We start from the raw sequence: 15964 nt of genomic DNA on the forward strand, positions 1-15964 counted from the left end.
AGCTAAAAATTAAATTTTAAGAATCAAAATAGTTATCCTCTAATTCTTCAACCACAGAATACGACAAGAAAATAAACTAGTAGACGACATATTGTTTGCCTAGTGAATCACATGTCGTCTATGCAATTTTTTTTTAAAAGAAAAGATTATACCACCTATTTAAAAGAATAATTTTTTTTTTGTTAGTTTAGGGACAGAAAAAAGAGATAAGATATAATTTAGCTTTATATTTTTTGTTCTATTAGATTTTAGATATATTAGTTGCATTAACATGATATATTGTAACAACAAAAATCATAATTATATATACTTATAGACAAGATTTAACTTCTAAGATAAATAAACAATTTGTTTAGAATCAAATTACATGCAGCATATGACATATGAAATTGAATTCATTTTTATATGTTATTTGAATTCAATTGATAACCTATTACATTTTTATTTTTATCTTTTTAATGTAATATTAAATTTTATAATTGTTTTTAATTATGTTGTTTGGAATACTGATGGAATTGAATTAAATTAAGAATTTCGACTAATTTGCTTTCAATTTAAAATATTTTTGTTACATAAATCACTTTCTTTAGTTATAATGACCCTTATATTTATTTAAAATAACATGAAATATAAGCATTTTAAATAAAATATAAATAGAATTATCTCATATCAATTGTTTATTTAATATTTGTTGAAAAAAATCCAAGGAACCTCAAAAGTCCAAGAAATGAGGAAACTTGTCAATTCTGCCTATCTTAACCAATTTTCAGCAGCAAAATCAAGGCAAAAAAAACAAGCCACCATTTTATAGCTAGGGAAGTCAAAGCAAGGATAACCAAAGAGAAATTACTGCTGAAGAAAGCAGGGATATTTTTGTTATGTTATAAACAGTTAAAATTTTAAGAGAAATTATTGTAGTAAATCAAAGGGTTTCCTCTCTAATTTGTTTTTGTTATTTTTTATATTTAGAATATTACAAACATAAAAATTGATTTATCTTTTAGAACTAAATTCAATTCTAAAAATTTCAAATTGCCTGAAAAAAAAAACGTATAAAATGACAAGGATAATTTAGATATGATATGTACATCTATTTTTTACTTGGGTCTCCCTGCTGAGGTAAACTTTGAGAGTGTGCCTGCAAACCTTGCATTGCTTCTCGAACTCTCCATGTCTAACAACTACACAACAGGCAAGATCAGTGACAAAATTAAGTAGCTTCAAGGGCCTTCAGTTTATGGACGTGTCTGAAAGATTTTTTCCGGCATCTTTACCGATGGGGATTGGAAAATGAAGGAGCTCGAGGAACCTCTCATCGGCTGGAAACAAGCTTCCTGAATCAATTTCAGGGCTTGTGTCAGTCCAGTCTATAGACTTGAGCAAGAACTTCTTTTCTGGGTCGCTGCCAACACCATTGTCAACACCTGATAACCTGGTATGTATCTATGTATGTATGGATGTGTTTGTCTTCTAATGGATCTACCATGAGGATCCCAAAGGGATTTGAGCTGGTTTCAAGTCTACGTACAGGCGATTGATTTGCATGGCTAACACCGTTTCAAACCGCGGTGGCTGGGGAAAAAGCATCAAAAGATGCTTTTGCACGACAAATTAGAGTTTTAAAGGAGGTTACCCACAGACAAATTGGCTCTAAGAATAAGAACTATGATCTCTGGTGCGTTCTCATGTTTCCCCTGTTCTTCAACAGTGCATCATCAACTACTTGAATAACACCATGCGAGGGTGTAAAATGGGAACATGATCATATTGCCTCCCACTAATTTATCCTTCATTGAACGTCTTTTGCTATGCGGGATGAGTAGAAATCTAGTGATCATTTATGTTTCGACGATCCTTCCCTTTACTCACGGCTATACATCATTCTCGCATGTACAAAAGAAATATTCATTTTCACTTGCTGAAAATCTGGATTGATAAATACTCGCTCTATTTTTTTTTTTTAAAAATAATAATCTTTACATGCAACTTATTAGCAAGGTATTTTTAAAAAATATTTTTTAATTAAAATATATTAAAATAATATTTTGTTTTTTATATTAAAATCATACAAAAAACACTTGAAATAACATTAATTCGATTTTTTTTACACAAATATTACTTTGAAAAACAAATTATTTATCAAAAACAAACACCAGCAACAGCAACTTCAATTTTCAATTTTTAAAATTGATGGCTAGAGACCGGGTCAACCGGGTTCTAGACCTACCCGCAGTACTGAGTTGAGTTTAATAAATGTGAACCAAACAGGACGCAAAGAAATCCATTGTGGACCAGGATTTGGTGATCTGTTCTCATGTGGTCCCCTAGATTTGCTTACACAAGCAAGATGGGTACCGTACCATTAACACAGTGGTAGTTATATGGGACATGCAATGACAACGTGTCACAATTTGAGTGGTGGTCCAAAATATGGGACCCATGGGTCGCACTTCAACATACCCTATCATAATTTCTTCACCAACTTCACCTCTTGTGGATTTGCAAGGTGAAGTGACCCTTCATAGCCCCTAGTCAAAGGGCAGTAGGTGGGGCCCATCTTCCTACGTGGCACTAGCCCCAACAAAATTGTTCTTATTTTTATTTATAGTGCTTCCTAGCAGAAAAACAATCATAAACTAGATTTGATAAATCTTTTGAAGTCCACTATGTTAGTGAAAGATTCCATGTCTTTTTGGCGGGTAAAGCCCTAATTTATGCCCTAAAAAATGTGTATACCCCTTAAAAAAACCCCTAACATTTTTCCATTTATTTTTTTCGCTCTCTAACACTAAAAGTCTAAAACCCTCGAAAACAAGGTTGTAAATTTTGAACCATCTAGGTGGTAGTCTAGTGGTAAGAGCTTGGGACTAAGGGGTTTGCTCCCTCTTAGGTCTCAGGTTCAAACCCTATGACTGCTCATATGATGGCCACTGGAGGCTTACATGGTCGTTAACTTCAGGGCCCGTGGGATTAGTCGAGGTGCGCGCAAGCTGACCCGGACACCCACGATAATCAAAAAAAAAAAAAAAAAAAGGTTGTAAATTTTGTTATATTACCTTTAAAATTTGCCATTATATCTTGTTTTAGTTTAAAAAATTAAAATAATTCAAAATAAATTTTATCTCATTCAAAATCTTTATATCTTATTTTAAATTAAAAATTAATTTTACTTGGACCTATTGAGTTGATCAGGTTATATTAGTTCAATTTTTATTTTTTTACTTGTATTTAATATTTGAATTATATAATTTTAAGTTAATTTATTTTTAATTCTAAATTAAAATTATACTTATTAAATTAATAAGCAATACAATCTTAAAATGATATACATCAACACACGAGAACCAAAATATATTATTCTAATCGAAAAAACAGAATGCCAACCAGACAACATTGCTCAAAAATTAAAAAAACAAAAAAGATGACTGATAAAAAAACAATTAAAAATCAATGCAAACAAATTAGGGTTTTTGTTTTAATGAAAAAATCACATGCCTGCAGATGGGGTTTTGTTGCTTTTTAAATTAAAGAAAAAAGTTTGTCTTTTTGTATTACAAAGCTGATTTAAGATGGACAGTTAAAAGAGGGCTTTAAGATAAAATATTTTATGGGTCCCTTTATATTTATGAATTCTTACAATCTCGGGGTTTTTTAATTTAATGTCCCATTCCTTCTTCTTCTTCGTGGTTTTCTTAAGATAAACTAAAACCCGTGAGTGTTCTGTTGTAAAGCCCTGTTCTTTGCTAGAAAGTTGGGTTTTTTTCTTTCTTTTTTGCTTTAAAGTTTTAGTCTTTTTAGAGTAGGAGATTCTACTAAGCCTCCATTGTTAATGAAAGTTGAGATCTTGTGAGAGAATGTTAAAAGTTTTCGCTCTTCTTAGATGATTAGATCTCTCAAAGAAAGGGCCTCATTTTGTGGTGTTGTAGCTCAGCTCAGCCATTTAATGCTTGGAGTCAGTTGAAGAAAAAAATATTCTTTGTTGAAGCTGAGTTTTTGTCACTGGTAGCAGTAAAGGTCTCTTGGAGCTCCATTGTCAGGTAACAGTACCGAGTTGGTGATTTTTTGTTGAGTGGTACTGTCTTATGCTCTCTAAAGACGTCAATGCTCTTGTTTCTTGAAGAAAAGGTTTTCCGGGCCTCTTTTGTTCTTACTGTTAAATGGTTGAGACTTGTTTGAAATTGCTTGTCATTTAGCTTAACAACTTTTTTCCCTTACAAGACTGAGCTTGTTTCTTCTTGTTATAAGGCTTGTTTTCTTGTAACATTCAAGCTGCCATTGTTGGGTCTAGTTGTGAGCTTGTAAGGTCTGAAATTTAGTTGGTTTGGTTAGAAGCTAGAAACCCCCTTTCCAGTTTTTGATAGATTGAATATGAAGCTCTTAAGGCTTTTACTGTTATCCCTATTTTTCCTTTCTGCCATGGGGCAATTGCCTTCACAGGACATATTGGCATTGCTTGAATTCAAGAAGGGTATCAAGCATGACCCCACTGGTTATGTTCTTGAGTCATGGAATGAGGAGTCCGTTGATTTTGGTGGCTGCCCTTCTTCTTGGAATGGCATTGTCTGCAATGGTGAAAATGTTGCTGGGGTTGTTCTTGATAACTTGGGTCTCTCGGCTGATGTAGATTTGAGTGTGTTTGCAAATCTTACATTGCTTGCCAAACTCTCCATGGCAAACAACTCTATAACTGGCAAGATTCCAGACAATGTAGGTGACTTTAAAAGCCTTCTGTTTATGGATGTGTCGAACAATCTGTTTTCGTCATCATTACCACCAGGGATTGGTAAATTAGGGAGATTAAGGAACCTCTCGTTGGCTGGGAACAACTTCTCTGGCTCACTTCCAGATTCAATTTCAGGGTTTGCATCTATCCAGTCGTTGGACTTGAGCGGCAACTCGTTTTCTGGGTCATTGCCAATGTCATTGACAAGGCTGAATAACCTGGTATATCTGAATCTGTCTTCCAATGGGTTTACCAAGAGGATTCCAAAGGGATTTGAGCTGATTTCAAGTCTACAGGTGCTTGACTTGCATGATAATATGTTTGATGGTCATCTAGATGGGATGTTTTTTCTCGAAACCAATGCTAGTCATGTTGATCTCAGTGGAAATCTACTAGTGAGCTCTAGTTCTCAGAGATTACTTCCGGGTATGTCTGAGAGCATTAAGCTTTTGAATCTTAGCCACAACCAGCTTAGTGGGTCACTGCTAAATGGAGGTGACATGCAATTGTTTGCAAGTGTAAAGGTGTTGGATTTAAGCTACAATCAGTTGTCAGGAGAACTGCCAGGATTTGATTTTGCTTATGAGCTTCAGGTCCTTAGGCTCAGCAACAACAAATTCTCCGGGTATATTCCTAATGACCTATTGAAAGGAGATTCTTTGCTCTTAAATGAACTGGATTTGAGTGCCAATAATCTCTCAGGTACCTCTTTAATCACTGCTTTAGCTTTTTATGAGTTGCTTGTGCTCGGTTGTAATACATTTAGTGGCTTAGTTCTGTTTATTGTGTTTTATGATTGCCTCTCACGTTGTAGCTTCATCTTTTAGGGCCAATAAGCATGATTATGTCAACAACACTTCGCGTCCTTGATCTGTCATCAAATGTGCTTGTCGGGGAACTTCCTTTGGTGACGGGAAGCTGTGCTGTGCTTGATCTATCAAACAACAGATTTGAAGGAAATTTAACCCGAATGGTGAAGTGGGGGGACATTGAGTATGTTGATCTAAGCCAGAATCATTTGACAGGGCCAATCCCTGAAATAGCTCCACAATTTTTGCGTTTGAATTATCTCAACCTCTCTCATAATTCACTTACCAGCTCTCTCCCAAAAGTTATCACTCAGTATCCAAAGCTTAGAGTCCTAGATCTTAGTTCGAACCAGCTAGATGGATCTATGTTAACTGATTTACTAATGTCGCCGACTTTGCAAGAAATCCACCTTGAAAATAATTTACTCGATGGTGCTATTGTATTCTCTCCCCCTTCCAATAGTAAATCCAATCTTCAAGTTATTGATCTTTCTCATAATCAGCTTGATGGCTATTTTCCTGATCGTTTTGAATCACTTGCTGGTCTTCAATTGCTCAATCTTTCAGGGAATAATTTATCCGGTTCCCTTCCAAGTTCCATGGCTGACATGAGCTCGCTTGTTTCATTAGACTTATCTCAAAACCATTTCACAGGTCCTCTGCCAAACAACTTGTCAGAGAGCATAGGCAGCTTTAATGTTTCATATAATGATCTTTCTGGGGTTGTCCCAGAAAACCTGAGGAGGTTTCCATCTTCTTCTTTCTATCCTGGAAATAACAGATTAAGCCTTCCAAATGGTCCTCCTGGACCAAACAATCTTCCTGGTGGAAATCCTGGGGGGAAACCAATCAACACCATTGTCAAGGTGGTAGTCATTGTTGCATGTGTGACTGCACTGATCATTCTTATCATGCTTGCCATCTTCATACTTTACATTCGTATAAGAAGGAGAAATCCACCAGGTCAAGTTACAAATACAGGTATCCGTAGGCACATTCAAACAAACCCCTCTGGCCCTAGTGGAACAGGCAAAGCTGGTGCGTTGGTTGTTTCAGCTGAGGATCTTGTGACGTCGAAGAAAGGATCATCATCTGAGATTATCAGCCCTGATGAGAAAATGGCTGCAGTAACTGGCTTCTCACCAACAAAACACAGCCATTTATCTTGGTCACCACAGTCTGGGGATTCATTAGCTGCTGAAACCCTTGCACGACTGGATGTAGGGTCACCGGACCGGTTGGTTGGTGAGCTGTACTTTCTTGATGATACAATCACAATGACACCAGAGGAGCTGTCAAGGGCTCCAGCTGAAGTGTTGGGTAGGAGCAGTCATGGGACTTCTTACAGGGCAACACTGGATAATGGGGTCTTCATTACTGTGAAATGGTTGAGAGAAGGGGTGGCAAAACAAAGAAAGGAGTTTGCCAAGGAGGCCAAAAAATTTACAAACATCAGGCATCCAAATGTGGTAGGTTTGAGAGGATACTACTGGGGCCCCACACAGCATGAGAAACTCATTCTTTCGGATTACATCTCACCTGGAAGCCTTGCAAGCTTTCTCTATGGTAAGATACTGATCTTCTAGCTTCAATCTTTATAGTTGCACTGCTACCGATTCTATGAAACCTAGTAAAATAGTCAGAAAAGCAAAGAACCCCCTCCCCAGCAAGAAGAAAAAAAACAGCTGAAGTGAAGTGTATTATGCTTTCAATATCTGCAAAATTTGAGGCTCCAGGACAAAGTCTTGTAAATGTGAAACTTAATAATCGTTATGCCTTTTAGTTTGATACTTGCATCTCGCTAAGTGGGAAATTTGTCTGCCTAAAGAGTGTTAGAGTTTAATTACAACCTGTATTATGGCAGAGAAAAAGTAATCCTGCGATACAGACATGTTTATTTCCCAAATCACATGCATGGAGAGTATTATCTGCTCGCCACTCAATAGCAATGTGTTTCAATATCATAGGATCTTCAAAATACGTTGGTAATGGCATGAATTTCATATATTGAACAAAGTTGCCTTTTGATTTCCATTAACCTGACTTTTCAGATCGACCGGGAAGAAAAGGCCCCCCATTAACTTGGGTTCAGAGGCTCAAGATAGCAGTTGATGTTGCACGTGGCCTGAACTATCTCCATTTTGACCGTGCTGTTCCACATGGGAACCTTAAAGCAACAAACATACTTCTGGATGGGCCTGATCTCAATGCACGTGTTGCTGATTACTGCCTCCATCGACTCATGACTCAAGCCGGCACCATTGAACAGATACTTGATGCTGGGGTCCTGGGTTATCGCGCGCCAGAGTTGGCTGCTTCCAAGAAGCCACTTCCCTCCTTCAAGTCAGATGTTTATGCCTTTGGAGTGATAATGTTGGAACTTTTAACTGGAAGGTGTGCAGGTGATGTGATTTCTGGGGAAGGGGGGAGTGTTGACTTGACAGATTGGGTGCGGTTGAGAGCAATGGATTGCTTTGATCCCGCACTGGTGCCGGAGATGGTGAATCCGGCGGTTGACAAGGGAATGAAGGAGGTCCTTGGAATAGCTTTAAGATGTATAAGGTCTGTCTCCGACAGGCCAGGCATCAAGACCATATATGAAGATCTTTCGTCGATATAGTTTGTAGTCAGTTCCATTTTGATTGGGACTTGAACATGAGGTTTAATATCTCATTGGCCTCTATTTTCATATCTCTGGTCCTTTTTTCTTTTGCATCTTAGTGTTGTTAGCTACTGAGATTAACCATTGTTGTATAAAAGGAATGGATGGAGGATTTTCAGTCCAAGGCTATTTCTTGATGATCTTGTGGTCAATTGGATTAGAATGTTTGGTTGCATTGCTCTCTGTATTTTCACATCTCTTGTTTTCTTTTTTTCCTTTTAGAAATCAGAGAATTAATTAAGATCATTAAAGTTATGATTAATCAAACCACACAATATTAATTAAGTTGGCTGCTCCTTTTTTATCTGGTTACATATTTATCATGCCATTGGCTTTTATTTATTTTTATTTAATTACATGTTTTCAAAGGTTTTTTTTATTAAGGTTATCATGTAAATTCTTTTTTAAATTTTATCTATTTACTACTGTTATTGCTAATTATTTTTATCATCTTATTAAAATATAATCGACTTATTAAAGCAATTTAGAGCTTTATTTTCTATTTTTTTAACTGCAGGTGAAAAAAATAAATACAGATCCATAATAAAACGTGTTTGAAAATATAGTTGTGGTTGTTTTTTAAAGTGTTATTTACTTGTAAATATATTAAACTAATATTTTTTATATTTTAAAAATTATTTTTAATATCAGCACATCAAAATAATTTAAAAATATAAAAAAATAATATTAATTTAAGATAAAGAAAAAAATAAAAATAAAATTTAAAATTGTTCAAAAGGAGCCCAAACCTAAAATAAAAGAAGAGAAGGAGGAATTATAACGCAGAAAACTGAGACTATCAACCAAACCAAATATCACAATTCTCTCTCGATCACTGCCAGGCAGCATTATATATTGAGTGGTTGCAGTCCAATTATTTTGCTAGGGAATAAATACGTGTTTTTCATTTTCTAACAAAGGTAGTATGACTTATGAGAAATTTCCCACGAAATAACACAGAAGAAAAAACATAGCAAGGTTAGAGAAACTCTTTAGCTCCCACTTATGGTATTTTAAAAAACCACAGTTGGTGACGATTTATTTTAAATAAATTATTAAAATGAGTTGACACGAACTCAGAATAAATACATGGAAAAAAATAAACATAAAAGCATACTATAACTTTGTCATACTTTGATGACAACGCTCTTGAAACCATTAGATATAGTCCACAAAAATAATAAAAAAAAGTTATCAATAATGACTGATGTAACTTATATGAACTATCTTTAACAACTAATAACTTGGTGTTAGACGACATGTGTGGATCATATCGGTTATTATTTTTTTTGATTATCGTGGGTGTCCGGGCCAGCTTGCGCGCACCTCGACTAATCCCACGGGCCCTGAAGTTAACGACCATGTAAGCCTCCAGTGGCCATCATATGAGCAGCCATAGGGTTTGAACCTGAGACCTAAGAGGGAGCAAACTCCTTAGTCCCAAGCTCTTACCACTAGGCCACCACCTAGATGGTTCATATCGGTTATTATTGATAGCATTTCTTGATGTTTGTATGTTTGGTAGCTTGTTTTATTTGATTTTTTTTAATGATTTTAAAAGTGTTATTATTATAGATTTGATATGTTTATGAGGTTATTTTTTTTACTTGGAGTTTGTGCTAACTTATTTTTATATTTTTTAAAATATCACGACAATATCGCAGTATTTCCTTGGCCATGTTATTTTTATTTATATTAATTTTTTATTTTTTTAAAAAAAATTGAATAAATACAAACATATAGTAGATTGGTTCATCAAGGTTGACATTCCTATATTAATTGGGCATATCATGAAGTCCATGGTGAATCAAAACTACAATCCACCCTTCAAATGTCAAGCATAATTAAAGCTCTAACACTATGCTCACTGATAGCTCAAAATTAAAGGTCTAAGATTACTTCACAAATTGACCTAACTCTAGCACCATCGAGAAGACACCAACCTCTATGCTGCAATAAAGAAGTTAGATTAACTTTATTTTACAATACGCGTACCAATTTAGCTAAGGGTAGCCAATAACAACCACCACCTCCAATTCTATTGCGAATAAATTATTATTTTTTATTTAAATTCTTGTATTTAGAAATTTACTAAATCCTAACTAATCTAGTTGAGCTAGGACGATCCATTAAGAGATAAATTTTTTTCAATAATAGTATACTTTATTCACAAAACTCAAAGTTAAAATTTTATTTTATAAAAAATAAATAATGTATATTACGAACAAATTGTTAATTTACACTTACTATTATTACTCATTTCCATATTTCATCCCATGACAAAAATCTTTCAACAAATGGGACATTGATATTCTCAAAATTTCATAATTTGGCTCTCATATCCATGTCAGCTGCTGTTTCCCATCAAAATTCTCCTAGTACTTTAAGTTAGCTATTAGATATCTATGCATGTGTAGTGGTTAATTTGAGGTTAATTCATTGCAATTTGGCAAGCAAGTTAAACATGCATGCATGTGTAGTGGTTAATTTGAGGTCATTTTATTAAATCTACTTTTGCGGCTGGTAGATCATATGAAACTCGATAAAAATTAAGTTTGAATATTTTTTTATTTTTTTTAAATAATATAATTTTAATAAAAATATCATTTTAATTCACCATGTAATCCAAGGCAACCCGCAATTCGGTAAACTAAGTCCAGAGTACTCTGAGCTAGCCGTATGCATGTGTAGTGCTTGAGGTTAATAATAGGAGAAAGGAATGTGAGTAGTCATAAAATGCAAGAAGGTATATTGGTTTGTCTCATTGATTTGCCATGTGAAAATTTCATGCACCCTTCTAAAGAATATGCTTTTTTTTTTTTTTTGCCCCTATAAAAAGAAAACACTGTCAGCAGCCACGCAATGTGTCAGATCAAAATGCTAAAAAGACAAGAAGCTATCTGTAACAATCCAATGTAAACTCATAGTTGATAGTACCAAAAAACCAGTCAAAGCTTTGTCCGATAAGGAAGAAAAAAAAGGTGTGACGCTTATCCATGGCAATCTGCAGATTGAGAGCTTCACTGTCTCTATTGAAAACCAAATCTCCATTCTTTCACTATGTTCCACTTCATGGATTCTCTTCTTCACAACTCTCATCCCAGTTTGAGGTAACCCTTTTAGTATCTCTTTCAACAATATAAAGTAATGTGTGGATACCCGTTTTGTTGGAATCACTGATTTGGCATGCTTTGGATTAGAATCAAACTTCTAGTTCAAATGGGTTAGGTGATGATGAACAACTCAATGAAAAGGTTGGTTCTTTGGATTCAAACAAGTTAAACAGATGAGAATAATTTTAAAATCTTGATCTAAAAGAATTTTAAAGCTTGCTTCTTGGGGTTCTAACAAGTTAATTAGATGGATAATCATATTATCTTTAAGAGAATGAGTTAGTAAAAAATATAGAATTGTGTCACTGTCAAATAGTTCTGTGTTCCATGTGTCAAGACTATAGAGGGCTTTAAATTCTTGCTAAGAGCTTTAAAACTCAAAATTCAAGCTTGTCTAGTGTATAAATCAAGAAGGCTACAACTAGTAATCTTTAAATAACAAAGTCAGTGGTTTGAAAATTGCTGGAGAATGATTGCTGATTTTTTTTTCCAGATCAAATTGACTGAAGGAAAACTAAAATGTTATTGAATTTCAACAAATAAGGTTTCCACTAGTAAGGCATTTGCTTTCTTTTATGAGCCGATTACCTTTAGTAATTCGAGTCTTTATCTCCCTCACTGAATGTTCTGCAGGGTGTTTTGAGTGAAAAAAGAGGCATAATCAAGTACTGTTATGCAAATATGGAACTGGGTGTGAGTTGTTATCAAGCTAGTAACATTTTTTATGACAATATTTCTATTGACCATGTGAAACAAAGTTCAAGGGGAGTTCAATTCGGTGTTGAATGAATGGTTTATTTCGAGCCCTGATCTGCACCCCTGAAATTGAGAACGACTTCTATTCTTCTTTGTTTTTTTCGGTAATGTATACCGTAAATGGTATATAAATTAGCTTGTTAAATCACATGCACTATGCATGTGATTTTTGCTTTATGTTTTTTTCTTTATGTTTTATAATGCTCTTCGTGCCCTTTTCAATTGATTGGTGTACTACAGAGTGTAGGATTCATAGGGCTGGGAAATATGGGATCCAGAATGGCAAATAACCTGATCAAGAATGGATACAAAGTGGCTGTTCATGACATGTAAGTCATAAGCCTTTTCCCCTCTGTCGTGGTCATGGCTTCTGTAAATTGATTGAAACAAAGTTCTGTAAATAACAGGTTGAGTTTTATAATCTTTTGGCAAAGCTAGCTGTTAGAGTTGTTGAACTTAGTGAAAATGGTAACATATATGTGCTGAGAGGAGTTGGCTTGCCTAAGATTGGCATTGAAACTCTTTTGTCTGTGTTATAAACTTAGTTGCGTGGTTTAATATATGGAAGTTAATACATACATATATCTAATCACCTGGAATCAATGGTAAAATTCGATTTTAATTCAGAAACTGTAATGTCATGAAGATGTTTTCTGACATGGGAGTTCCAACGAAAGAAACACCATTTGAAGTTGCAGAAGCAAGTGATGTTGTTATAACAATGCTGCCATCTTCATCTCATGTAAGTATTGTAGTTCCATTCGGTCATGTCTGTGATGTTCAGGATATATGCAGCTCTGTGGTTTCATAGCGTTGTCTTCATATAATGTACTAACTTGTTAAGACATTGCTTCATCCTCTCTGTTATGTTACTGAATCTTTTAAATATAAATATAAATATGAAAGCCTCTGCATTGCAACCCATAAAGTCGAAAGAGCTGGTGTTCCTTAGGTAAGGGAAGAGAATGAGCTCATCGAATCCCACTATAAGATAATTCCCAGTGGATGGCATTAGGGATTTGGAAAAGAGTTCTCGGTTCTTAGAGATAAGAAATGGAAATATTTCATATCTATAGTTCTTCTTTTCATAGAGAGTCAAAGTAACCCTTTGATAATGTGCTTGTAGAAATGAGGCTTGAAACAAAATCATTCACAACATGTTTTGGCATGCTTGCAAGGAAAAATAATGGGGAAACTGGAAAGTAAAGCTAATAATTGGGGGATTTAAACCATTCATGCTGCTATAGCCTTTCATGAGAGATTTTAGACAGCAATGAGCCTATGACCATTGCTTAAAAAGCACCAATTTTCTGGATGACGACATCGAATATCAGCACACTTCTTGTGAAAAACTGCAACATAAATCCCAAACGCAATGAAAATCTACCGCTGAAGTAGCTATAAAATCCTCTTCTCTAATCTATAACAATTTATCCTGTGTATGGATGCATCCATATTTCTTCCTGCATGCTGTTTAATTTTAATAGTTTGAAAATGCTTTTTGAAAGATTCCACCTTCTTCTTTTGTTTACGCTGCCTTGTCTGTCAGTATGAGAGCAGTAGCCTAAATGATGCAGGTATTGGATGTGTACACTGGACCAAATGGTTTGCTTCGTTGTGCAAATCTCATGAGACCACAATTGTTAATAGATTCATCTACAATTGATCCCCAGACATCGAGAAAGGTTTCTGTAGCAGTATCTAATTGTATTCTAAACGAAAAGAAAGGTATCACTTTGTAGTGTTTTCTGTTACAAATCGTTAATGCTCTTCCTTTCCTGTTCTAACAATGAATTATATCTCTTATGACTTATGCAGATCACTGGGAGAAACCTGTCATGTTGGATGCTCCTGTTTCTGGAGGTGTTCTTGCTGCAGAAGCTGGTACACTTACTTTTATGGTATGGTTTCTCACCTTTCTCAGAATCCCTTTTCACTTGCTCTTTATAAGTTCCATAAGTTCAGTTTGGAGTTACTTTGTTGGGTTTAAGGCGGCAAGATTAGAGACTAGTGACCCCGTACTTGGGGAGAGTATGGTGGTTTAGACTGCTATTATTCCACATAACTGCTTAAATACCATCTTGTGCTCTTCTTATAATTTACTTGAAGGGCAAAATATTTTTTCACTCAGGTTGGTGGCTCTGAGGATGCTTATCTTGCTGCCAAACCCTTATTTCTTTCAATGGGTAAAAATGCAATTTATTGTGGTGGAGCAGGAACAGGTTCGGTAAGTTATCACTAGCACTCAAAGCTAGTCCTATTAAGTTTATTTCGAACCATGGGTATTTATTTTCCAATTTATCAGATGTTAAAAATCATGAGGGTTCAATTTAAGTCCTGCAACTGAGATATATAAATGGAAATGCAATCAATGAAAAAGGAATGCTACATTTCAGCACATGAGTGGAAAATATATTCAATCTTCACCTGCTGGAGTTCACTTTTCAAGCATCTGATATCTCTGATGCTTGTTGTTTAGGCAGCAAAGATTTGCAACAACTTGGCATTGGCTGTGAGCATGCTAGGGGTATCAGAAGCCTTTGTTCTTGGTCAGTCACTTGGAATTTCTGCTGGTACCCTGACAAAGGTTTTAAACACTTCAAGTGCTCGGTGTTGGAGTAGGTATCTGTCTTGACTGTTACAGGTTTTACTGACATTGGATAGCTTGGCTTCAATTTCGAGTGACATTGTGAAGAAGCCAGCCTTTTAAACCAGTGACAGTTCCTTGTTTGAGTTTAAGTTTGTGCTAGAGAGTTAGTAGGAGTGACTAACTATCAAAATACCTAAGAAATGAAAATGAAGAATAAGAATCTTCAGTTTAAAATCTTGAAATATGATGAGTAATTACCTGGAAACCATATAATTCAACTGGATGATATTTCCCACATGCAGTGATAGTTATAATCCAGTTCCTGGAGTGATGGAAGGCGTGCCAGCTTCGAGGAACTACGCTGGTGGATTTGCATCTAAGCTCATGGTGGGTGATTTAGCCTATTTCTCGCTGGTACTCGAATTATTATTGAGAAGGAATTTTGAAACCTGCCTGCCGAATGGCTGTTGTGTCCTTGCAATATTTGAGTTTTTGGCCTGATCATGAGCATGATGAACATTATCTTTTGTATGATGCAGGCTAAGGACTTGAACCTTGCTGCAACATCAGCCAAGGAGGTTGGTCTTCAATGTCCTCTGACATACCAAGCACAAGAGATGTAACTACCTCTGCTTCGTACAACAAATGACATTTCCATTTTTGAATCTTGTTTTTCTTAACTAACATGAAACTGTCGGAACTGAGTGCATATGATTTCTGCTTTCCTTTATCTTCAATGCATTCTGTGCAGATACACAGAGCTCTGCAAGGATGGACATGAAAACAAGGACTTCTCCTGTGCTTTCCGCCATTATTACAGCGGCCAGGATGAACTTTAGCTGACCAAAGAGTGGTTTCTAGTAGCAGATAACAAGGGCGCTAGTGTTCATAAACTCTGAAGGTGGAACCATTATTAGAGCTAGTGAACTGATTGCCTCGTTCTGTATGAAATAAATTGTCACTAACAAAAACCGTCACCCTTTGTGAAGCTTGGTGACCATATCCATCATGAATCACAAACTTTTACAATACAGAATGCTTCATATAGAAAAGGGCCTTGTGTTCTTCCTTTTCTGTCCACCTTAATTTCCTTGACAAAGGGCAAGAAACACTCGTTTTGGAAGACAGACTAATATCAACAGTTTGAAACTTGTTCTTAGAGGATTGAAAATGGGAATGAAAAGAGAGAAGGGTACATCATCTTTGAAAAGTGCAACCACTGTATGAGTGGCACCCTCCATGCCAATAGCAGCAGCAGCAGCAGCGTATCTTTGCCATATTAGCGAAAACATGGACTACCTTATTATAGTG

The 15964-nt window shown here is 35.6% G+C and overlaps 2 protein-coding genes across 4 annotated transcripts; both read left to right on the forward strand.

Moving 5' to 3' along the window:
- The first annotated feature begins 3650 nt into the window (after nt 1-3650).
- LOC133680761 (LRR receptor-like serine/threonine-protein kinase GHR1) lies at nt 3651-8369 on the forward strand. Its single transcript, XM_062103742.1, has 3 exons — nt 3651-5425; nt 5551-7098; nt 7584-8369. Exons 1-3 carry the CDS (start codon nt 4369-4371, stop codon nt 8150-8152), a joined length of 3174 nt encoding a protein of 1057 aa, XP_061959726.1. The 5' UTR covers nt 3651-4368; the 3' UTR covers nt 8153-8369.
- Nucleotides 8370-11093: 2724 nt separating this feature from the next.
- On the forward strand, nt 11094-15705 carry LOC133686630 (probable 3-hydroxyisobutyrate dehydrogenase, mitochondrial). Of its 3 annotated transcripts, XM_062106986.1 has the most exons (11): nt 11095-11304; nt 11941-12000; nt 12304-12392; nt 12691-12805; nt 13641-13791; nt 13882-13964; nt 14195-14290; nt 14543-14685; nt 14956-15040; nt 15193-15272; nt 15405-15705. In XM_062106986.1, the coding sequence occupies exons 1-11, from the start codon at nt 11191-11193 to the stop codon at nt 15490-15492; spliced, it is 1104 nt and encodes a 367-aa protein (XP_061962970.1). In that variant the 5' UTR covers nt 11095-11190; the 3' UTR covers nt 15493-15705. The 3 variants fall into 3 exon arrangements, with proteins under 3 accessions (XP_061962971.1, XP_061962970.1, XP_061962972.1); XM_062106987.1 differs by lacking the exon at nt 11941-12000 and having other exon boundaries at nt 11094-11304; XM_062106988.1 differs by lacking the exons at nt 11095-11304; nt 11941-12000 and adding an exon at nt 12029-12167.
- Nucleotides 15706-15964: the final 259 nt, after the last annotated feature.

Source organism: Populus nigra, chromosome 1 (genome assembly GCF_951802175.1).
Source record: "Populus nigra chromosome 1, ddPopNigr1.1, whole genome shotgun sequence".
In the NCBI taxonomy this organism is placed as follows: Eukaryota; Viridiplantae; Streptophyta; class Magnoliopsida; order Malpighiales; family Salicaceae; genus Populus; species Populus nigra.